The following is a 21,651-nucleotide window of genomic DNA, read 5'->3' as shown; positions in this document are numbered from 1 at the left end:
GGACGCAGGGCGCCGGCCATCCTGCCCTCTTAGGCTGTGGGAACGTCAGCCAGTTTCACTGCCACTGTCCTCAGAAAGGATCAAGGAGAAGCTTGCGTGCAGGGGCTACGGGGCCCTCAGGCCTCATCAGACCAGACGTCCAGACAGGAGAGGCGACTCCTACTGTGAACACAGCTCCTTGGGACCACTAGCACTTGCTGCCATGTCTCAATTGGTGCCATAAACAGGACTTTCCTCCGTGACAGAATGTTCCAGATCTGTGTGGTCTGCAGGGTGGCCACTGGCCGTGTGTGACTTCTGAGCCCTTGAAGTGTGGCCCCATGATGGAGGCATTGGCATTTTTCCTTCATTCAATACTAGAGACGCCACCCATGGCCGGTGGCCCCATGTTGGAGGCACAGGTTCTGCACACGGCGCTTGGCGCTCTCTCCCCACCCTGGCGGCAGTGCCGAGAGGCAGCCAGGTATCAAATGGGGGATCCAGATTGGGACGCAGGCAGTGTGACGTCAGAGCCGAGACTCTCCGAAACACTGTCCCAGGGAAACGAAGGCTCTACCAGTTTGGGGCAGCTCGTAGCGACGCTCAGCAGCCTCGTCCAGAGTGGCGCCTCACGTGTTTCTGTGGAGATCACTGCAGCCCTTCCCAGGTGCCGGCCTCCCCTGCAATTTGCACACGGCCAAGCCCAGAGGTCCCTGGGGACCTGGAGACTGGGCAGAGGACTGTGCTGTACTCAGTCTGCACCACCTGCCCGCAGCCCTGGCCAGGTGGTGCCAACCATCTACTGCCCTGCAGTCAACATACCAGCTCCCGGAAGGACTCAGCCGCAGGACCACGTTCTCTGTAGAACCAGCAGATAGAGGGCATTCAAACGTTTAAATAGAAACACATCCTGCGCTTTTCATTTTGCAGAATTGTTCAGCAACAAATGCGTCAACAAAGCAGAGGCCACTGCCGCAGGATGATGAGATTGGGGGATCTTGTTTGCATTTCAGCTGATTCAGTTTCCCCAAATGAGCACCTGGGTGCATCTGCTTTCAGGTGAACACCCCTGTCCATGTGGTGCTTGGGGCCTGGGCCCCCTGCCCAGTTAACAGGATGCGGTTTCCCCAGGGCCGAAGAGTCCCTGGGCTTCTGCCCCCTGCCGCGGCCCTCACCGTGGCCCCTCCACACCCATGCTATTCCTGCAGGAAAAACCGACCTCACAGCCCAGCCAAAGCCCCCTTGGAACTCGAGGCCCCACTCAGTGGGAGCCCAGAACCACCTACCCCTCAGTCCTGGGCTGGAAGCCCGGAGACAGGTGGGTACACAGGCTGTCCTCCCCACGAAAGGATGGGTCCTGTCTGGACCCTGGTCATTGCTACCATTTGTTGACCTGAGCCAGCCTGTCCTCGGGCTTCCCTGCCCATCCTCTGTGGTGGGGACCAGGCTGTGTCCACAGGACTGTGGGCAACAGCAGGGATGGGGCAGCCCCTGCCAGGCAAGCCTGTGGCTCCTCCTGGGAGGACGTGGCAGCTTCTTCATGGAGACAGACGTTCTCCAGGAAGGAGCTGGGTCCACTGCTGCTGGGACATGAAGCAGAGCTGGGGGCCCGGCTCCTCTGCAGCCTGGGGGTTGGGGCTGCTTCCCTCATGGGGATGTGACCTGGCTGAAGCCTCCGCTGTCCTCAGCTCTGGGCAGAAGTCCCACACAGGCGAGCAGCAGGGGCTCATCTGCTGGGGTCTGAGTCCTCATGTGTCCTGGGACATCCTGTTACAAGCGCTGCCAGAGCAGCGCAGGATGTGTCCTGGGGAGGTTGGCCCAGGCCTCTGGTGGCCGCAGCCTCTATGGTCCAAGGAGAGGCAGCCGGCAGAAGGCGCCGGCTTGGGGTCGTTCCACGAGGGCAGATTTGCTGAGACAAGGGGCCCCAGAGTGCAGGGTGGGGCCTTGGTGGGCACACCTGTGGCCAAGGAGCAGCCGACTGAGGCTAGGACCACACATGCCTGATGGTGACAGCTGCCGCCCCGTGACCAGGGAGGCCTGAAGGAGGCGTGGTTCCCTGTGCCCAGTCTCCTGACTAATGTGATGTCTGGAGAACTCTCCAGAAGGGTAGGCCCCCGAGAAGCAGAGCCACATCCCAGGAGGTCCCAGCATTGGATGTAGACCCCTACCCTCTGCCTGCATTTTCGTCCTGGGGGCCTGTGAGGGCCTGGAGTTCTCGGGCACAGTTAGTAAAGGGTGATAGAATGCCAGTTGCCTCACTGTTTTTTGGCCACACTTTTTTAAGTGGGTCAGTCAAATCCACTTTGCAAGCGTAAGTTGACTGAGAGACTCGCCTGTGTGCCTTGGCTCCTGTGTCTGCCCTGGGCTACCCACAGCGGGGCTCTGACCCCCACTTGCACACAGACACGTTCCCTCACGGCAAGCTGGCACCTCCCTGAAGACATCCTCATGAGCCCTGTGTCCCCATGTGCTAACATGTTTTCGTCCTGTGTGGGCCCTGCGGAAATGTGACTCCGGGCCAGCAGAGGCAAGTACGTCTGAGTGCTGCCCAAGGCCACGGAGACCTAGAGGGAGGGTGGCCGCCGGGGTCTCACCAGCTGTCCCCCGCAGGAGCTGGAGCAGCAGCTCATGATGGAGAAGAGGAACTACCGGAAGACTCTGAAGTTCTACCAGAAGCTCTTACAGAAGGAGAAGCGGAGTAAAGGTAGGAGCGTGTGCACCCGGCCTGCGCAGGTGGCCAGGGGCCCATGGGCCACAGCCATGGGGGCTGACTCTGCCCTGCCCCCAGGCTCCGAGGTCAAGACCATGCTGTCCAAGCTGAAGGGCCAGCTGGAGGAAATGAAGTCCAAGGTGCAGTTCCTCGGGCTGGTCAAGAAGTACCTACAGGCAAGTCCTCCATCTCTGTTCCCTCCCTCATGTGGGTTTCCTACTGTTAAAACCTTGAAAATCAGTCGTTAAAAAAAAAACACCCTGATTTTTGAGGGACCACAAGTTGCGCCAGCCCCTGGGGTCTGTGGTGGGGTGACTGGGCACCCTTGTCCCGCACACACCTGGTGGCAGCGGGTCAGCCGACAGTGGTGACCCACCCTCCCCTCCCAGGTCGCGTATGCGGAGTGGTGGGGCCTGGAGCCCTGCACCCTGCCGGTGGTGGTGAGCGTCGCGTCCGCCCCCTGTGACACACTGGACTTCAGCCCCCTGGACGAGTGCTCGTCCCTCATTTTCTACAACATCAGCAAGCACCCGCGCAGCAGCCGCCATGGGAAGGCCCGCGTCCTGCAGGCCGGCACCCCGCTGGGGCTCATGGCGTACCTCTACTCCAGGTGCAGCCCCTGGTGCCCCAGCGGCAAGGGCCTTGACTCCTGCGAGCAGAAGGGAAGGGGAACAAAGAGATGGGCCCACAGGGGCGGGAGAGATGGGGAGAGCCTCGGCCTGCGTCTCTGAGACGGCCGCACATTTTTATGTAGCAAAGATTTTCACCAGAGGTTTAAACTGATGTGTTAGCTGCCACTTGCCCCCTTTGCTAGACTCCTGGCCTGAGTGAACTCAGAGCCACAGGCCCCACCACACACAAATCTGTGGGCCTGGGCCCATGGGTCTCAGCCTGATTAACTTACCCAGTGGGCTTCTCAAACACACACAGGCACCTTGGGGACACGCCTGGATCCCATCCACTTCCCTGAGTCAAAACACCCCACAATTGTCTGGCTCCCCAGGGATGGCGGCATTTCTGCAGCCGCCACCTCGGGGCGTGAGCACTGACTGGATTCATCAGCCTCCCTGATAAGTGCAGGCGTGCCGTCCACTCACACCCAGTGTCACGGGGACCCTGGGCCACCCCAGCACCCCCTCCTCCACCCCTCCACTGCTCTGCCCACCATGTCCACAGACAGCCCTGCGTCCTGTGTGGGCCTTTCAGCTCCACACTCACAGAACTCACGCACACTCGCTGACACGCCCACGCACTATCCCCGCGCCCCAGTGACGGCTGTGGCCGCGCCCCCACCACACAGGGAGGTCCTCGGCCTGACCCCGCCCCGCCCCCGCAGGGGCGCCTTCCTGGAGGGCTACGTGCAGCAGTTCCTGTACACCTTCCGCTACTTCTGCACGCCGCACGACTTCCTGCTCTTCCTGCTCGACCGCATCAGCAGCTCCCTGGCCAGGTACTCGAGCCCCCGGCACCCTGCTGGCTGTGAAGCGCTGTGTCCCCGGTGACCCTGACCAGGAGGGATGAGGGCAGAGCCCAGCGGGAGGAGGAGGAGGCAAGGGGACAGGCAGTGGCAGGAGGGGCTGAAGGTGTCCCAGTGAGAAGAGGCTGCTGAGCCCGTGGGGAAGGGGATGGGGGAACGGGGCAGGGGCAGGAACAGGTGGGAAGGATGGGCAGTACCAGGACACCGAGGGGGGAGACCCTGTAAGCCACCAGCCGCCACCGGCAGCGTCCCCACAGCCGACCAGCTGGGGTGGAGGGTGGTAGGTGGACCGTTCCGGCCGCTCTGAGCTGGCTCGCCAGCCCCCACCCCACACCACTGTGCACCCTCTTGCCAGGCTGGGAGAGTGGGGCCATCGGCACTTTCTTTCTCCTTGTGGGGGAGGGGCTCACGGGAGGCCCCCTACCCTGACTCTCCACATGTGCAGCCAGGCTCCCCCCAGCCTGTTGGGAGCGCCCTCCCGCGGCTTCCTGCCCTCTGGTGTCCTGTGCACTGGCTGTGGGGGTGGCAGGTACAGGAGAGGCACTGGCCCTGCCCCAGATGCTGAGCCCTGGGCCCCCGTTGGGGGCTGCCTGCTGCCTGCCGCTCCTGGGCAGGCAGGGTCAGGGCTGAAATGCCCCCTTGAAGGCAGAGCTGCATTCAGACCCCATATACACCCCCTTGCTTGGTGGGGTGACCCGGGCAGGACGGGCCCCACGGTGTTGGCAGGGGCCCTGAGCGGCTCAGGCCTCCTCCATCTGCCTCCAGAGCCCAGCAAGACCCCACATCGACCTTCACCAGGATCTACAAGAGGAGCGTCTGCCTCCTGCAGGCCTGGGTGGAGGATTGCTACGCCGTGGACTTCATGGGAAACGCCGGGCTGCTGGGGAGGCTCGAGGACTTCATCTCCTCCAAGGTGACCGCTAGGCAGGGCGATGGCCAGAATGGCCTGTCGGCAGCACTCTGTGAGTAGGAACTGCTGCCTATCTGGGAAGCAGCAGTGACGCCTGGGCTTCTGTCCAGGTCCTGCCCCTGGATGGCTCTGCAGAGCACCTGCTCGGCCTCCTGGAGGTGGGTGCAGACCGGTGGGCTGAGGGCGGCCCCCGCGGCACAGGCCTGGAGGACCCCAAGGACGCCGAGGAGGACAGCAGACCTCTCAATGCCATCTGTAAGAGGTTCTCCGAAGACGGCACCTCCCGCAAGGTGGGGCCTTCACAGCCCGCGGCATCCCACATGCGTGTGCAGCACATATGCACATGTGCATCCACGTGCACTGAGCGTACACACCCCCTGTACATGCACACAAGTTCCTGTACTGCCAGGCCTGGGACCAGCCCTGTGGGGCTACACGTCCTGTCCACTCACCCTGGGCAAGGACAGGCACTCAGATGACGTCCCCTTTCTGACCCTGGGGCCAGAGATCCAAGTGGAGAAACCACTGTCATGAAATGGCCTGGGTGGGGACAGGGTCTGAGGGAACCTTTCCATAACATATAGGGACAGCCCCAAACCTCAGCGGCTCTGTCCATGGGGGACCTGCTTAAATGACCAGGGCAGGTGTCCGTGAGCGGGAAGCATTTGTTCTTTGGCTGTAGCTGAGCCTGTCTGAAGGGTCCTGGGCCTAGAGCTGGCCTGGTGCCCTGCCGGCCGTCTGACCCCGCTGGCCCTGCAGAGTTTCCCCTGGAGGCTGTCTCGGGGCAACGGGCTGGCGCTGCCACACCACAAGGAGAACCAGTACAGCATTGCATCCGCCCTGCCCAAGCCCTGCTTCTTCGAGGACTTCTGCGGCCCCTACACCAAGGCCAGTGGCAAGGGGCCCTACTTCCTGACAGAGTACAGCACCCACCAGCTCTTCAGCCAGCTAACGCTGCTACAGCAGGTGAGGGCCGGCCAGGCTGGGTGGAGGGCGCGGGCCCCACAGATGTTTGCTGCAGGGCTACACACACACGTGATGGGGGCAAATGCCAGATGCACGGGCCACTGGCAGCTGTCACCTAAGGGGGGCGCAGGAGGGGCATTGGCTCTGGTCCCACAAAGGGCACATGGGACCCACCGCCCACCAGCGCCTGCGTCCCCCACACTCCCACCTCCAGAGCCTGGAGGGCGCCCTGCAGGCTGCAGTGGGACAACGGTCTCATGTCCTGTAGCTGGGTGGACGGATGGTTGCCCTTTGGGCCCCTGCTCTGCAGGGCTCAGGCGTCTCCAGGCTCCTTCACCCCTTTTCCGGAGCCCCGCCCCCAGGCACCCCTTGCCAGGACCCTCCACCATCCTGGGCCCCACCATCCTCACAGATGACAGCGGTGACCGAGACCCAGCACGATCACAGCTGGGCAGACACCGGAGCCGCCAGGGCTGGGCCTGGCAGCACACTGGGCAGGCACTGAGCCTGTGACTGCAGAGATGCCCCCGTTGCCCCCAGGCTTGACCACGAGGTCCCAAGGGAAGGTACCCTGACCCTCTGTGTCCTTGTCTCTGGCAGGAGTTGTTTCAAAAGTGCCATCCCGTCCACTTCCTAAACTCACGGGCCCTGGGTGTCACGGACAAAAGTGTGGCCATTCCCAAGTGAGTGTCCATCTGTGGTGTCGGCCCCAGTGTCCTGGGACAGATGACTGGTAGGAGGGGCTGGCGGGGGCGGGGGGGCTTCACCTAAGTGTCTCACAGACACTCTTGGCCAAAGGGAGATGCTGGTGTCAAAAACAGTCCGAGCTGGACCTTCCACACAGCCAGCCTCTCTGTCTTTTCCAGAGCCAGCTCCGAGTCTGTGTTGGCCAAAACCAGCAGCTTATTTCTGCCCAATTACGTCCAGGATAAGTACCTGTTACACCTTTTAAGAAGTGCAGATGACGTCAGCACCTGGGTGGCCGCCGAGATTGTGACCAGCCACACCTCCAAGGTTGGCACCTACATAGCTATGATCTCAGAGCCGGGTGTGGGGTCCGACCGCACCTCCTGTGGTACCCCGGTCGTTACCGCTCCAAGGGCAGGGGGTCCGCAGAGCCACCTGACCAAGGGTAAAGCCATCCAACACACACCACCTGTCACACCCCAGCCTGTAAGGTTCATCACTGTCTTGGGGACGCACGTTGGCTCTGGGCCACCATGACACGCCTCGGTCCTCCCTGGAGTCCCCACACATGCCACTCAGACACACGTATGTCTCTCACACATGCATACACTCTGTACGTACAGTCTCACTTGCAATACTGTCACACACCCATCACACAGGCCCTCACACGGCCACACTCACATGTCCCACACTCGAGGTTCAGGGCTCACTCCTGGGGCCCCTGCCATACTCCTGCCTTAGCGGTGTCCCTGGGTTAGGAATGGTGACTCCAGACTGTCCCACCATCCTGCACTCCTTGGCGGTGGGGATCAGCTTGGTCACTGTCACATCGCCTGTAGGCAGCACATTGTGTGTCCTGAGCCAATTTGTAGAACAAGTGACACAGGTCGGTGATCCAGATAGGCCGATCCCCCACCTTCCAGGGACCAGGCCCAGCCTCGTCTAGGGCCCATGGGGCTTGGGCTGGACTGCAAGTATGTCGGCCTGAACTGACCGAGCTGCTTCAAGCAGGGCACTGGGCAGGCCATGGAGGGCAGTCACCTGCCTCAGGGCCCCAGGAGCTGCCGCAGGAAACACCAGGGCCACCTCCTCCCCATCGGACAGCGAAGCCAAGATATGTGCCTTCCTGGTACTGACAGCCTCTGCAACTTGTTTTCCCTTTGGCAGTAATCCTTCATGTCCCCCTCTCCAAGCCCTGCCAGGCAACCCCAAGTCCCATTAACGACTGTAGAGTTTTCTACTCCTTTCCCCCTTTGGGGTGAACTTTCGAGCTTAGGGGTTTATTAGTCGACAGATTGACCCATCCTCCCTCTGCCAGGATGTGGGAATAGGGACTGGTGGTTCTAATCCATGGTATTTCAAATGTCGTGTGTGACATCGAATGTAGCTTGCCCGTATCAGGGCGTGACACAGGAGCCTGTGTAGCTGGGCTTCACGAGGCCCTTCCAGGGGACGTGAACAAGGACAGTCACTGCATAGGCCTCGGCCTTCTGGGAGCTTTGATGAACCTGAGCCCCAAGATTCAGCCCCCTCGCAGCCTGAGAGGTAGGCGCCCGTCCTGAGTGCCACTGTCTGCCGTGGTCCCAGGCTGTGCCGTCAGCGTGACGGAGCCATCAGACTCACAGCCAGGGTGTCAGCGCCCGGCCTGGAAGGGCAGAGAGACTGCAGGCGTCACTGTGACAGCAATCCATGGATGTGAACGGGCTCCCACGTGCCTGTAAGCAAAACAGCACAGACCCACAAGCAGTACTCACCCACGAAGCAGGAGCCGGTGGCAACAAGAGCCCAGTGCACGCCGCCAGGGGACACGTTTCTGAGAAAGTTCACATGGGCCTTTAGCCCGTATGCTCACCACGTCTGCGGCACCCGCCATCTCGCGCATGGTGTGTTACTTACTGTGATGTCCTTCAGGACAGGCCAGAATGCTAACTCTGACGGGCATAAACTGATCACAGAAAATTGTTAGAATTCAAACTCTGGGCCGGGCGGTCAATACTAGATAACAGTACGTTCCGTTCATTTGACTTCCTGGAGCAATGGGGTGGAAATCCAAGTTCAAGAAGAAAAAGAAACAGTGCAAAGTTTCTCACCTTAAAGAAAAGCTTGTATTTTCTTGGATGAAAAATGGTGAGTTTGAAGGCAAAACAGGATTTTTATTTCCTCAGATAAGTTTAAAAGTGATGGAACACAGTAGCCACGAGGAAGAAGCAACCCAGGTGACCATCGGTGGGTGGACAGATGTCGTTTGGCCACACGGTGCACTGCTGCTCAGCCTGAAAAAGGAAAATTGTGGCACCAGCTCCACGTGGATGGACCGTGGGGACATTGCGCTGAGTGAAATGAGCCCGTCACAAAAAGACAAGTACAGTTGATGCCACCATAGGAGGGACCTGCAGTAGTAACACTCAGGGACAGGAAGTAGGTGGGGACGGGGCTGGGAGGGGGGCACCGTGCAGTAGGGACCATTTCAGTCTGACAAGACCAGGAATGCTGGAGATGTGACACGAGCCGGTGGACGTGGTTAACACTACTAGACTGTGAAAAATGGCTAAGTGCGCAAATTTTATATTTTTATTACCACAAAAATTTTTCTAAAAAACCAAAAGGCGATGGAACAGTTATCTGAAAGTGTCTGAAATTGCACACTTTTCTACTTAAACATACAAAGAAACACATGAGATGTCAACTTAAAGAGTATGAGTGGGAAAATGGTTTTCAAGACCCCTCAGCACAAGTCAGATGGCTGGGAGCGTGCATGGCGAACGACCGCCAGGGACGTCTGTGTGACCAGACTGGGGTCAGGCCCAGTGGACAGGTGTCAGGGTTGGGACCCACAGGCACTGTGCCCACCTGAAGGATGGCCCTGCCACGGCGACCGTCTGCAGGCTGAGGCAGCTCCGAAAGGAGGGGTCGGCTGAATTCAGAACTTTCCAGAAGTCTGGAATTGTGTGCATGCCAAGTGCTACCCGTGGGCCCTTGGGTCTGGTGTGAAGTGGTGTGGCCGTTAGGAATGAGATCCCTTTGAGCAGGAGGGGTTCACCGGGGGCTTCCTGTCAAATCGCGCGAGCTGCCCACCGCATGCGACCACATCCGTCAGACACTGAACCGCATCCCACAGTGGACGCCGGCCCAGCGGGCAGTGAGAAGCTGCCATCTGTGCCGTTTGCTTCTGGACTCTTCGGCTGCATCTTTCTGGGGGGGCCACCCTCCCGGTCCTGCAGCTGTGCTGCCCCCATCTGTCCCACTCAGGCACAGTGGTTTGTCCCAGGAGTGGCTGCACCTGAGATGTGACGTTGAGTTCGCTGCACATCTGTACACTTAACTGGGCATTTGCTTTTTGTTTGTGTTTCATGCCCACCCTCCTGCCCAGACCTGAGCCCACTGGCCTGCTCCTTGCACACTGGGTGGGGCACACGCTTCCTTGGGCCCTGGCACTGGGTTCTTCCCACACGCCCTAAAATGTCCCCCATCCGTCTGTCGTAGCTGCAAGATGTTGAATGCTCCATTTTCCTGTTTCAGCTGCAGGTGACTCTGCTGTCCAAATTTTTGCTGATTGCGAAATCGTGCTATGAGCACAGGAACTTTGCGACAGCCATGCAGATCCTGGGTGGCCTAGAGCATGTTGCCGTGAGGCAGTCCCCTGTGAGTCCGCCTGAAGGCCGTGCAGGGCGTGTGGGGGGGGTAAGGGGGGGCACCTGCACGCTGCCCGCCTCACCTGTGCTTTCATTCTAGGCTTGGAGAATTTTACCCGCAAAGGTAGCAGAGGTCATGGAGGAGCTGAAAGCCGTGGAGGTACGGCTGCGTTGCGTGAGCTTCTGGCAGCTGTGTCCACCTGGGCCCCTCCTCAGTGACACACTCTGCACACCTGAGGGTCCAGCCCAGCAGAGCCTGCATCACGGCCCCCAGTCCACACGGTCCCCTCGGGGTCGTGCATGGAGCAGCCTGCCTTGCCCGTCCCCCTCCGCCCGGGGCCTCTGCTGCTCACCTGGCAAAGGCAGCTGGGAGCTCAGAGCTCCAGGAGCCCACCTGCCGGGCCAGTGGCACAGGGCACAGGTGCCCAGGGCATCTGAGCTTGGCTAACTGGCAACATGCAAAGTCTGCCTCATGAGATCCTGAGTGAGGAAACACCATTTATAATGATAGGCGTGTCCCTCAAACAGGCAGCAGGCACCCAGGCAGCCCCACGCTGGACACAGCTCCTGCAGGGCGGAGGACTGTGTGTCCTTGGTAGACACCAGACACTGGCAGTCCCTGCAGCTGGCCAGTGCGGGTCTCGTCTCGTTTGGGATGTGGTCATCCGGCTCCTTTCTAGAGCCCATGGGGAATAAGCCAGGAAGGGATTTGCCATTTCAGTAACGGCAGGTGTGCAGCTTTCTGATGAATGCCTGTGCTCCTGGGTGTCTGCAAGCATAAGACACCTCAACTTTCGGTCCCCAGTCCACAATCCAGGGTGCATCTCGGGTGGGCTGCTGGCTAGCGCCACTCTGGGAACGGGGGCGCCACCTGGGGTCGGCTGCGCTGAGTGGGCCCCAGCTGAGCACGAAGCCTGACCTCTGGCCTGTCCTCCGCCCCCCCCCCCAACCGCTGGCTGGGCACCAGGTCTTCCTGAAGAGTGACAGCCTGTGTCTGATGGAAGGACGGCGTTTCAGGGCCCAGCCCACCCTGCCAGCAGCCCGGCTCTTGGCCATGCACATCCAGCAGCTGGAGACCGGGGGCTTCACCATGACCAACGGGGCACACAGGTGGAGCAAGCTCAGGTGGGGCCTCCCCCACCCCTCCGCCCCTGAGCCCTGGGCCCCCCCGCTCAGCCCTCCCCATGGCCCAGGCCTCCCACCCGCTGCCCCAGTGACTGCAGCCACCTCCTTCTCTGCAGATTTGATGCCAGCATTTCCCACAGTTTGGGCGCATGTGCTCCCAAAACATTGCCCCAAGGTTGCTGTGACCTTCCTGTTGGGAGATCCAGGCCACCTTGAACTTCATCTCAAGTGGCAAGTTGCTGCCCTTCATGAGCCCCAGCTTTCACATCTCCCCTCGCTGCCTCCACTGCCCCCTCAGGCCACTCCCTAGAGCTGTCTCTGTAGGACACATGGTTAGCCCTCACCTTCTTCCTGCCGTGCCCGCATACCCGGGAGCCCAGCACACCTGGGGGCCCACGTGGGAGGCGCAGATTGGGGGTCTGGTTGTAAAAACCACCACCATGACCCCAGCTGAAGAGGACATTGCTCCTTTCTGCCTCGCCTGGCACAGCCGTGCCATCAGAAGCCCCCTCCCCCCCTGGAGCCCCAGGTCTATGTCTGATGCCACCCTGGGCCAGACCATTCCAGGGGGTCCTCACCTCACTTTCCACCCTGTCCTGCTCTCCCTGTTTCTCTCGTCGTCCACACAGGAGGCAGGTGGGAGCTGGTCAGGACACGGCCTGGGACCTGGAACCCGCTGGTTCCAGCCTCTCTGTGCAAGGCCCCTCTCAGTCACCCAACTGTAAACAGCATTTAAGAGACACCACAGGGCACACTCTGTATGAGGTCAGAAAACCCACATCAGCAGAATGGGGACTGAAAATTTACTGGGATGCCCGGATGCAGATAGGGTGGGCTGAGACCATTGTACAGACACGGGCACACCTGGCTGTCCTGTAATTCACACTGGACACACTGTCTTCACCCAGACTGGGGACAGGAATATCCTGAGGGTCCGCGCCCCTGGGCACAGGTGAGGACTTCTCCTCTGAGTCACCCGTTTTCTTGGATGACACCCGGGGGTTGCTGCTCACAGCTTAACCTCCAGCTCTTGGGGAAAGCCCTGTTTTGCAGCATTGGCCGGTTCACGGGTGCAGACACTCGCACGGTGGCGGCTCTCCCACCGCTGTGCTGACGTCGCTGAGCACGGTGCTGGGGAGAGCTCTGCCCAGCACACGCTGACGACACCCTTTAGCTGTCTACGTCCCCAGCGCTCCTGTGTGCCCAGCAGCTGACACTGGTGCCAGCAATGACAGGAGGTGTGGCCTCCTGCAGACTGACGTGTCCTTCCTCCCCCGACCAGAAACATAGCCAGGGTGGCCAGCCAGGTGCACGCGTTCCAGGAGAACCCCTACACCTTCACTGCCGACCCCAAGCTTCAGTCGTGCCTCAAGCAAAGGATCGTCCGCTTCAGCGGGGCCGACGTCTCCGTCTTAGCGGCAGATACCAGGACCAGCTTCCACCAGACGGCCAGCGAGAAGCACTCTCGGAGAATTCAGGACAAGCTACGCAGAATGAAGTCTACCTTCCAGTGACGGAGGACGTGGTGTGGGTGTGGGGTCCACACGAGGCCCGCCCGACACAAAGCCACCTGACTGCTGCCCACACAGCCCGCTGCCTCAACAGCGCACCAGGAGCCCCGGAGAGAGGATGGGTGTCAGTGGAGGTTGGGGTATTTCTGCGAGAATATTTACAACCTAAATCTTGAGTGAAAATAGAGTAAGTCAGCTCGGCAGCACCCACACAGTTCACACATCTGGGAGACAGGGCTCTGCCACTGCCCCAGTGACCCAGTCCGGCCCACTCCCCAGGCCACCCCACAGATGTTTAGTTGCTTTCTGAGCACTTTTCATGGGTCTGGCCTGTCTTCCCAGACACAGAGGACCAAGGCTGACCTCTGACCACCTCCATGCCAGCTGCAGATTCCTGGGGGTTCTGACCCCTTCCACTAGGGCTTCCCGCCAGCCAAGCCCCAACCTGGCTTATAGTCCCTCCCTCACGACGCCCACCAGCCCTGATGATCTAGCTCACGGGAGTCCCAGTCCCACGGGGATGCCAGAGCCTTCCCGCCTCCCCCCATCCCTCCCAGCCCACCTGCCTTTGCCTGAGCCTCGCAGCTCCGCACTGGCAGCCCCCAAGGCACCGGCTCCCCCCACCCCACCTCCCACAATAGCCCCTGGTGGGGCTCCTGCGGCCTGGCCAGGGTTCTGCTTCCCAGCAAAGCACACAGGACATAGCAGCTCCAAGGCAGAGAGGCGGCCTCGGGCCTTGAGAGCGTCCCTCTGCCTGTCTGGTGGCCTGGGGCCCCGAGGGCTGCGGCCGCTGCCCCCCACCCTCAGCAACCATGCATGATGCATACATGGCGTGCCCGGGCTCCCATGCGCCATCCTCACTAGCGCTTTGGCACCTACGAGGAAATGAAGTTTGCTGCCTCGATGGTGCCCAGCTCTTCCCCAGGCCTGTCTCCACATGGCTAGTGCTGAGCATGGCCCAGTGGACGGGGACACCCTCGGACAGGGCCCTCTCCCCACAGCAGGAGGCCAGGTGCCCGGGACCATCCCAGCACCTATGTGGTCAGTTGCAAATCGCTGCAAGACCCACGATCGCTCTTTTGAGCTTTAGAATTACTGATTTAGAGCAACCCACTAGTGGTACTTCTAGAAAAACTGCTACTTGTGATAAAAGGCTGCACTTCCAATGTCAATGTGTTTCCCACAAACCTGTCTGAGACACCCAGGTCCTGCTCCAAAGGGCCATACGGGGAGCTCGGCAGTCCTGGCCGTGCAAATGTGCTTCATGTTTTTTTAGGCTTTTATATGAAAGTTACATTCTGCCAATGAACTCCCGTCTGCAGATTTTGAATTTAACAAAGATAGTGTCACAAAGCTGAAGCGAACTTAGTGTCCAGCACAAATACACATTCCACTTGCGACAGTTTCGGGGAAGTGACTGGGCTCTGGGCTTAAGCACGACTGTTTGCATGGCACCCTCGTGTCCCATGGTACAAATTTCTAAATAAAATCATTTCTACCAAGACAGATTCCCTGTGGTTCGTCTTGCTGCTTCGTGGGTCAGGGTGGCCTCCTCCAGGGCCAGAGGACAGTCAGGTGCTCCTGGAGGGCGAGGGGACAAGAAGTGCTGGGCCGGGCGCAGAGAAGGCCAGGTCCGCCGACTCATCCCTCATCCAGGTCCCAGCACTGAGACCCCATAACTCACAGGCCTGAGAACAGCAAAGTCGCTCTGCAGGAAATACTTGCCTCTGGAGGAGAGTACTGCAAACCACCCAGCATGGCTGACCCAAAGCCTCCTGGGGCCACGGCCCAAGGCTGCTGTGTCACCCTGCCCAGCTCCCACTGGGCAGACCCCCTGTGCACACCCACACCCAGGCCGCAGCTGAGCCTGTGGGCAGGACAGTGGCTGGCACGACCTGGCCAGAGCGAGGGGCTGGTCACCACTGGGATGGGTCCTGCTGGAGCGTTTAGGACCGGTGTTCTCTGTGGAGGTGACAGACGTGTGGGGAAGTTCCCACATGAACAAGAAAGCTCTCAGTCCAGCAGGAGAGTCTGGAAGAGTAAAGTTTTATAACCAAGACAACGAAGCAGTGAACCCGTGTTACTGCGGACAGCTGCTGCCGTGGTTAGGTGGTGCTGGGGTCCGAGGCGTGGGGTGGGTGGCTTGGGTCCTCACCAGTTGGAAACCAGTGAACCTGGCACCTCTTCCCTCTTGAGACACAAGGACAGTGCCAGGACACAGGCCTCCCTTCACAGCACCAGTCTAATCAAATCAATGAGAAGTGAAAGCCACGCTCCCCAGGCTCCCGCCTCATAGGTCCCTCCAGCCCAGTGACCGAAGCTCACGAGAAAGCCCCCACCTGTATGAGGTCCGACTACCCGAGAGAGGCCAGCAGGCTGTGTGAGCGCCCGACATAGCCCTGGGTGCGCTGCATGGAGGTGGAGAGAAGCCCAACCATCCAGGCCAGCCCAGGAGCCACCAAGTCACCAGCACATGCCACGTGGAGAAGGCCTGTGGGGCCCCACACAGCTAGGCCATAGACCGGAAAATAGTGCCCGGGCTGGCCCGGCAGAGGCCAACCCCGCCTGCCCAGCCACCTGGTCCGCACCCCAGCTCTGACCACAGAATCACCAACATAATGAACTGGCACTGCCCTCGCCACAGCTTGGAGTGGCCTGTCACACTGCAGTCAGTAACTAAAGTGTGGTTGTACACTGCAAGGCCGCCGACCAGCCCCCAGACCCGTGGTTCCATGTGGCGACAGAGGACTCTGGCAGCTAGCCCACCGGTCACTCTGCAGACCAGGGACATGTCCTGCTGTGTCCTGTTTGAAGCCTATTGCAAATAACTGGGAGGCCTCCTGGGGCGCTGGGCCAGGAGATGCCACTCCTCCAGCCCCCATCTTCGTCTGTCTCTTGTCCCTACAGGCGCTGACCTAAGGAACCGTGGGAAAAGGCGTTTTGAGGGAACCGGTCAAGCCTGAGAGGAAAGAGGTACGCATGAAGACCGCACGTGTTCAGACCTACTCGCAGCGTTGAGGTTAGCAATTCTGAGGCTGTGCTCCATGCCCACAGGGGCAGGACAATGACAAGCTGTAGCTACGGGATCCAGGACCAACCCTGCAGTGCAGGGCACGGGGGTCGGGTACAGAAGTACTACAGGGATGTGTGACGTGGGCTCCGGGCTGCCGCAGGGTCCTCGTCACTGACAGCCGCCGTGCAGGTGCACCACCTGCGGTGGGGCTGCCGTGCACTGCAGCTTCCACAGCGTCTCTGGTCTCTACCCACCACAGGCCAGCAGCACCCCCCCAACAGTGTCTCCAGACATTGCCAAGTATCCCCTGGGGGGGATCCCCCCAGAACCACTGGCTACTGACACCCCAGTAGCAGCCGGCAACTGTACCCAACTCAGTTTCCAGATGCCACTCTCCAAAAGAGGGCACCAGAGAGTTTTGGAGGAATCGCTGATCAGCTGATTCTAAGGCTGGAGTTGGGGAGTTACCAGGTGGTCAGGAGCATCTCGGAGTGTCAGGAGCAAGAAAGGGCTAAAATAAGGAAGGGGGGGACAGAGCATGTCAAAGGACAAAGGACAGGAGGGAAAGAAGAGAAGAGCTCTGAGGGACTCCCAGGACCTGAGCCGGGGAGCAGAGTACTACACAGGGTCGGACTGTAGCCCATGAGTGACATGAACGTCCAGAGTCCACACTGACAGAGATGGACAACGTAGTGAATAAATAAATGAGGGGAGTTACCGAAATCTCTAACACTCAGATGCCCCCGGCGGTGCAGCTTGGTCACCCCGAGTGGGGGCAGACCTGGTGACTGACCCCCACTGCAGGGCAGGGACGGGAGGAGGGTGGCCTGACAGGGAATGCACTCAGGCACCACCTTCAGGGAGATCAGGGTAAGCATCAGTCCTGACGCTGTCACACCCTAACGTGACGGGATATGATGGGCACGGAACCTCTGTAGTCTTCCCCGACACCCATAACCCCAGTCGAGTCACGAGAAGACACCAGACAAGCCCACACTAAGAGTCCACAACATACTGACCAGTGTCCTGGAAGTGTCAGTGACATGAAAACAAGACGGAAAAACTGCCAAGCCCCACAGGACACCAAGGACACGTAATGACTAAAGGCAGGTCCCTGGATGGGACCCCTGGGACAGAAAAGGGACGCTCAGTACAACCCAAATAAAGTCTGTGGCTCAGGGAACAATGTCATAGTGACACTAATTTCTTAGCTCTGATAAGCCTACCACAGCCACGTAAGGGGTGCATGGCAGGGAAGCAAAGGGACTCTTGCTGTGTTTGCAGCATGACTGTAGATCTAGTTATCCCAAACTACAAAGCTGTAAACACTACTGTAGCCAGAATACAGGGATAAAATTTATTTTTGTTTATTGTTCATTCAATGACCTTGCTAAATTAATTTATTAATTCTAATAATGTGCTTGTGGGTTTTGTACTTTACATGTATACAATCATATCATTGGCAAATAATGACGGTTTTACTTCTTCCTTTCAATATGTATACATCTCACTGGTTTTTCTTGTCTTATTGCTCTGGCTAGGACTTCTAGAAGAACGTTGAACAGAAGCGGTCACGTTGGACACCCTTCTTATTCCTAATCTCAGGACGTAATGCTCAATACACTATATTAACCATAATGTCAGCCACAGGTTTCTTTCTGTGAAGTGTGTGTGTGTGTGTGTGTGTGTGTGTGTGTGTGTGAATTGACACTAATCCTGTTCACTGGTCCCAGCTCCTTATCAGACGAAGCCCTAAGCTGCCTGCAGGCAGTAATGAACGCCGCCTTCTGTGCACAGACTAACACTGCACCAGAAGGGGAGGGGGCAGAGCCAGCGCAGAAACGTACTGGCAAACAACATCCTAGGGCGCACCAAAGGCCACACGGAGGGGGGGCGCGGCAGCCTCCCGAAGCTAGAGCTTCCGGCGTGGTGGTGAGAGGGCACCAGCATATACACGAGTTGAACGTTGCGCTTAACCACGTCTCCGTTGCTACCTTGCACCCCGATTAAACAATTTAAAAAGCACAAGCCCGTTGTTTGGCAGGGTCTGCCCGTCGGGCGGGGGAGGAGCTTTGCTGTGTACTCACGGCCTAGGGGCGGGAAGGCTAGCGGGGAAACAGGCGCCACAACAGCCCGAGTTGAACTTGGCGGGCGGAGGGGGCGGGGCGGGGCGGGGCGGGGCGGTGGGAGGGTCGCGTAGACCCGGCCCGGCTTCGGCTTGGACAGAAGGCGGACGCCCTCGGGGTCCTCAGAGCGTGTGTGGGCGGCCTCACGGGCCGCGGCCCGGACCCCAGCGCGACTCCCCGCCCCGAGATGCTGCTGCGGCCCCGGCGCCCACCTCCGCCGGCGCTCCCCGAGCCGCTGGCGTCGGCCAGTCCGGATCCAGAGCCACGGCTGGCGGGGGACGCCCCGGGGACAACGCCCGGACGGCCCGCCTCGCCTAGCGCGCCGGCGGCGCCTGCGTCCCCTGGCTCGCCCGTGTCCCCGGGCTCGGCGCAGCGCACGCCCTGGAGCGCGCACGAGACGGAGCTGCTGCTGGGCACGCTGTTGCAGCCGGCCGTGTGGCGCGCGCTGCTACTGGACCGCCGCCGGGCGCTGCCCATCTACCGGCGCGTGTCGGCCGCGCTGGCTCGCCAGCAGGTGCGGCGCACGCCCGCGCAGTGCCGCCGCCGCTACAAGTTTCTCAAGGACAAGCTCCGCGACGCGCACGACCAGCCGCCGGGGCCCTTCGACGCGCAGATCCGCGAGCTCATGGGACTGCTCGGCGACACCGGGCGCAGACGCGGCCGCCGCCGCTCCCCCGGGCCCGGGCGCCTCCAGCGCGGCCGCCGACCAGCCCCCAGCATGCCCGCGGAGCCAGGTAGGAGGGGTGGGGGATGGGGGTGGGGGAGCAGCTGGCACGCCCCGGGTGCCGGACCCCACCACCCGTTCCGCGTTCCAGACGCCCCGCCGCTACTAGCTGAGCGCGACCCCGACGCAGACCCAGCCTGGACACTCAGGTTCAGCTCGTCCCCGGCCAAGTCTGCGGACGCCTCACGCGCCCCCGGCTCCCCGACGACGCTCCCCACCTTTACCCCCGTCCCCGGTCGCCCAGAGGACCACGCGCCTTCCCACGGCCCCGACTCCCCGCCGCCGCCGCCGCCGCCCTCCGACGCCGCCTGGGAAGACTCCGACTCGCCGCCTGTCCGCCCAGAGAATCAAGCGCCTCCACAGTCCGCGCCCCAGTCGCTGAACGCCGCCCTCCTGCAAACCCTGGGGCACCTGGGCGACATCGTGGCCATCCTGGGCCCGCTGCGCGACCAGCTGCTGACCCTGAACCAGCACGTGGAGCAGCTGCGCGGCTCCTTCGACCAGACCGTGTCCCTGGCGGTGGGCTTCATCCTGGGCAGCGCCGCCGCTGAGCGGGGCGTCCTGGCGGACCGGCGCGAGTGAGGCCTGTCCCTTCCCTAGCGCCACGCCCCCCTCGGCCCTGACCTGGTCCCGCTGCCCTCCCCCACACTTAGGTACGTTCAATAAAAAGGTTGTTTTTCGCGATTTAATCCGGTGAATGTTTGCAGGGCCCGCCTAGGTAAGAACATCCCCCATCAGGTAAGGTCCGCAGAGGTCGTAGCCGGTTAAAATGGCCTGGATTCCTAAGGAGGGGCTGAGAGTACAAGGTGGCCTGTTGTCCGGGTGGGATGGTAACCAGGGCCTTCCCAAGGAGGCCAGTCTCCAAGAGGAGGAGCCTCTTGGCCCCTGGAACCTGAGATTGGGGTCTTCCAGATCTCACCAAACTGCCGGCCAACACAGACCAGCCACGGGGGCGGGGGCAGGCAAGCCCCTAACTCCACCCTTTCACGGGGCCCTGCTGAGCGGAACAAGGGAGCGCTGGGCCCCACCAGCAGAATGGGGGGCTGGGAATGGGTGGCCCAGGTCTGCCTGATCCTATGGGGGAGGTGTGAGCTGTCTCTGGCCCCTACCATAGGCGCCCAGAGCTGCACAGGTAGGGTGTTCCCAAAGTCTCATCTTGGCCAGACCAACCCCGGGCCGCTGTCCTGAGCTTGAGTCTGGGCAACGGAACTCTGAGGGGTCTGGAACACACAGGCAGGAGAGCTAAGGCACACCTAGGGAAGGGGCTGGTTCTGTCCCCAGGGAGGTGACTGACCTGGATGGGCCAGGGTGTTAGGGGCTGAGGGTCAGACTTTAGACCTTGGCTGAGTCCAGGGCGCCTGTAATTTTAAGACTATCAAAATCACTCTGGGAGCATTTTTCAAATCGTAATTGAGGGCCCCACCCTGACCTGTGGGTCTGGCTGAGAGGGGACTGGGTGGGGCCTGTGCTGCCCCTGGCCCGGTGGAGGGAGGAAGTAGCCTGAGGCGCCTCACCAGCATAACAATACAAACCGGGGTAGAGTGGGAGGGACCCATTTCACCAACTAGGGGCTCATTCAGAGGGACTTAAGTGATTGCCCTGGGCCACGGGCTCAGTAAGGGATGGGCCCTCCCTCCCTAGCCCTCTCTCTGGTTCCAACCTTCCTGAGGCCTCAACAGCCAGTGGGTTGCAGCACCTCCCCCAGGCCCTTTTCGGGAGCTGTGGGTGAAGCGACCCCAGTTGGACCCTCCGCCTGCGGAGTCCCCCATGGGGGCCAGGGCGATCTCTCCAGACCTAGTTGAGCCTGCCTTCAGCTGTGTGTTGATGGCAGGACCTGAGGGCTCTGGGAGAGACCAAAGCCAAAGAACTGACTCCAGTGTTTTGTCACCTCTTTTAAGACACACTGCAGCTGTCTGCTGCAGTCCCGTGTATCTCCAAGCTGCCCAAAGCCTGTTTACAAACATCTCCCCACCCCCCACACAACCTGGAAGGTCAGAGCCGCAGGCTGGGGGTCTGAGACAGCACTGGGCCTCATCCCAGCAAACCCTCCAATCCCCAGGGGTGGGGACTGGCATTGGTGTGCCCATCACATCACCAGGAACCCTTGGCCCTGAAAAGGGCTGTATTGAGGAGGGAAATAAACAACCTAAGGCATCAAGTTTGAGATATCTGAGGACACCAAAGAAAATCCATCTGCCTTCCTGCCACGTCGACGGGGCTGTGTCCCCGGCTTCTTCCTGGGGCGCCCCGTTTGGGTAATGAATCCACACACTCCTTCCTGGACAGCTACGGGTCTGCAGGGGAGAGATGGGGGCTGTGCAGTGCCCTGCGCCCGCCCCAGCCCCAGCCCCGTGGCTAGTTTCTCATTTTCACCGCTGCCATTCCTGATGCTGTGAATCCCCAATTGCTTCTCACTGGCCCTGCCAGTGACTCCCTGTGCCTGCAGCTCTCATCTGTGGGGCAAGGTGTGTCCCAGTCCTGCTCTGTCATACTGGACACCCTAGGCGTGTCTCTGGGCACATGAGGTGAACACACCGTGGTGGCACTGTTGTCCCTGGCTCTGACACATCTCCCTGTGCCTGACCAGGAGTGCTGGGCAGTGTTTCCAGGAGGGCCTCCTGGGACCACTCTTCAGTGTTCAGATTAGAACCCCCTTCCGTCTCACTAAGGGGACAATGGTCAGGTTCATACCTTTCTCTTATTGTGGTAAAATACACAACGTACAATTCACTGCCGTACCCATTTTCAAGTGCCCAGCTCCGTGGCATCAAGCGCACAGTGATGTGCAGCT

At 60.4% G+C, this 21,651-nt stretch overlaps 2 protein-coding genes across 4 annotated transcripts in view; both read left to right on the top strand.

Moving 5' to 3' along the window:
* KNDC1 (kinase non-catalytic C-lobe domain containing 1) overlaps positions 1 to 14,505 on the top strand; it is a 51,479-nt gene extending 36,974 nt beyond the window's left edge. For 2 of the 3 annotated variants that reach the window (XM_019728311.2, XM_019728312.2), the window contains 13 exons: positions 2,590 to 2,683; positions 2,768 to 2,865; positions 3,079 to 3,299; positions 4,026 to 4,139; positions 4,932 to 5,079; positions 5,187 to 5,366; positions 5,836 to 6,042; positions 6,643 to 6,725; positions 6,909 to 7,056; positions 10,249 to 10,371; positions 10,462 to 10,521; positions 11,329 to 11,486; positions 12,769 to 14,505. In XM_019728311.2, coding sequence (XP_019583870.2) covers positions 2,590 to 2,683; positions 2,768 to 2,865; positions 3,079 to 3,299; positions 4,026 to 4,139; positions 4,932 to 5,079; positions 5,187 to 5,366; positions 5,836 to 6,042; positions 6,643 to 6,725; positions 6,909 to 7,056; positions 10,249 to 10,371; positions 10,462 to 10,521; positions 11,329 to 11,486; positions 12,769 to 13,000 — 1,866 coding nt within the window. In that variant the 3' untranslated portion in view covers positions 13,001 to 14,505. Of the gene's footprint in view, positions 1 to 2,589; positions 2,684 to 2,767; positions 2,866 to 3,078; positions 3,300 to 4,025; positions 4,140 to 4,931; positions 5,080 to 5,186; positions 5,367 to 5,835; positions 6,043 to 6,642; positions 6,726 to 6,908; positions 7,057 to 8,894; positions 9,125 to 10,248; positions 10,372 to 10,461; positions 10,522 to 11,328; positions 11,487 to 12,768 lie in introns of those variants that run through there. The other variant, XM_019728314.2, reaches the window with a different exon arrangement.
* A 3,786-nt stretch (positions 14,506 to 18,291) lies between these two features.
* On the top strand, positions 18,292 to 19,443 carry UTF1 (undifferentiated embryonic cell transcription factor 1). The gene is made up of 2 exons (XM_074338668.1): positions 18,292 to 18,870; positions 18,952 to 19,443. Exons 1-2 carry the CDS (start codon positions 18,324 to 18,326, stop codon positions 19,440 to 19,442), a joined length of 1,038 nt encoding a protein of 345 aa, XP_074194769.1. The 5' UTR covers positions 18,292 to 18,323; the 3' UTR covers position 19,443.
* Positions 19,444 to 21,651: the final 2,208 nt, after the last annotated feature.

Source organism: Rhinolophus sinicus, linkage group LG07, assembly GCF_036562045.2.
Source record: "Rhinolophus sinicus isolate RSC01 linkage group LG07, ASM3656204v1, whole genome shotgun sequence".
NCBI lineage: Eukaryota > Metazoa > Chordata > Mammalia > Chiroptera > Rhinolophidae > Rhinolophus > Rhinolophus sinicus.
Note: the sequence above shows the minus strand (reverse complement) of the source record. Positions and strands in the feature narration are given on the sequence as shown.

Bases quoted from the DNA above. Each gene is read 5' to 3' on its own strand.
- UTF1 (XM_074338668.1), top strand. From the start codon at position 18,324: ATGCTGCTGCGGCCCCGGCGCCCACCTCCGCCGGCGCTCCCCGAGCCG. The intron at 18,871-18,951 runs GTAGGAGGGGTG...TCCGCGTTCCAG, and splicing joins CAGCATGCCCGCGGAGCCAG to ACGCCCCGCCGCTACTAGCT.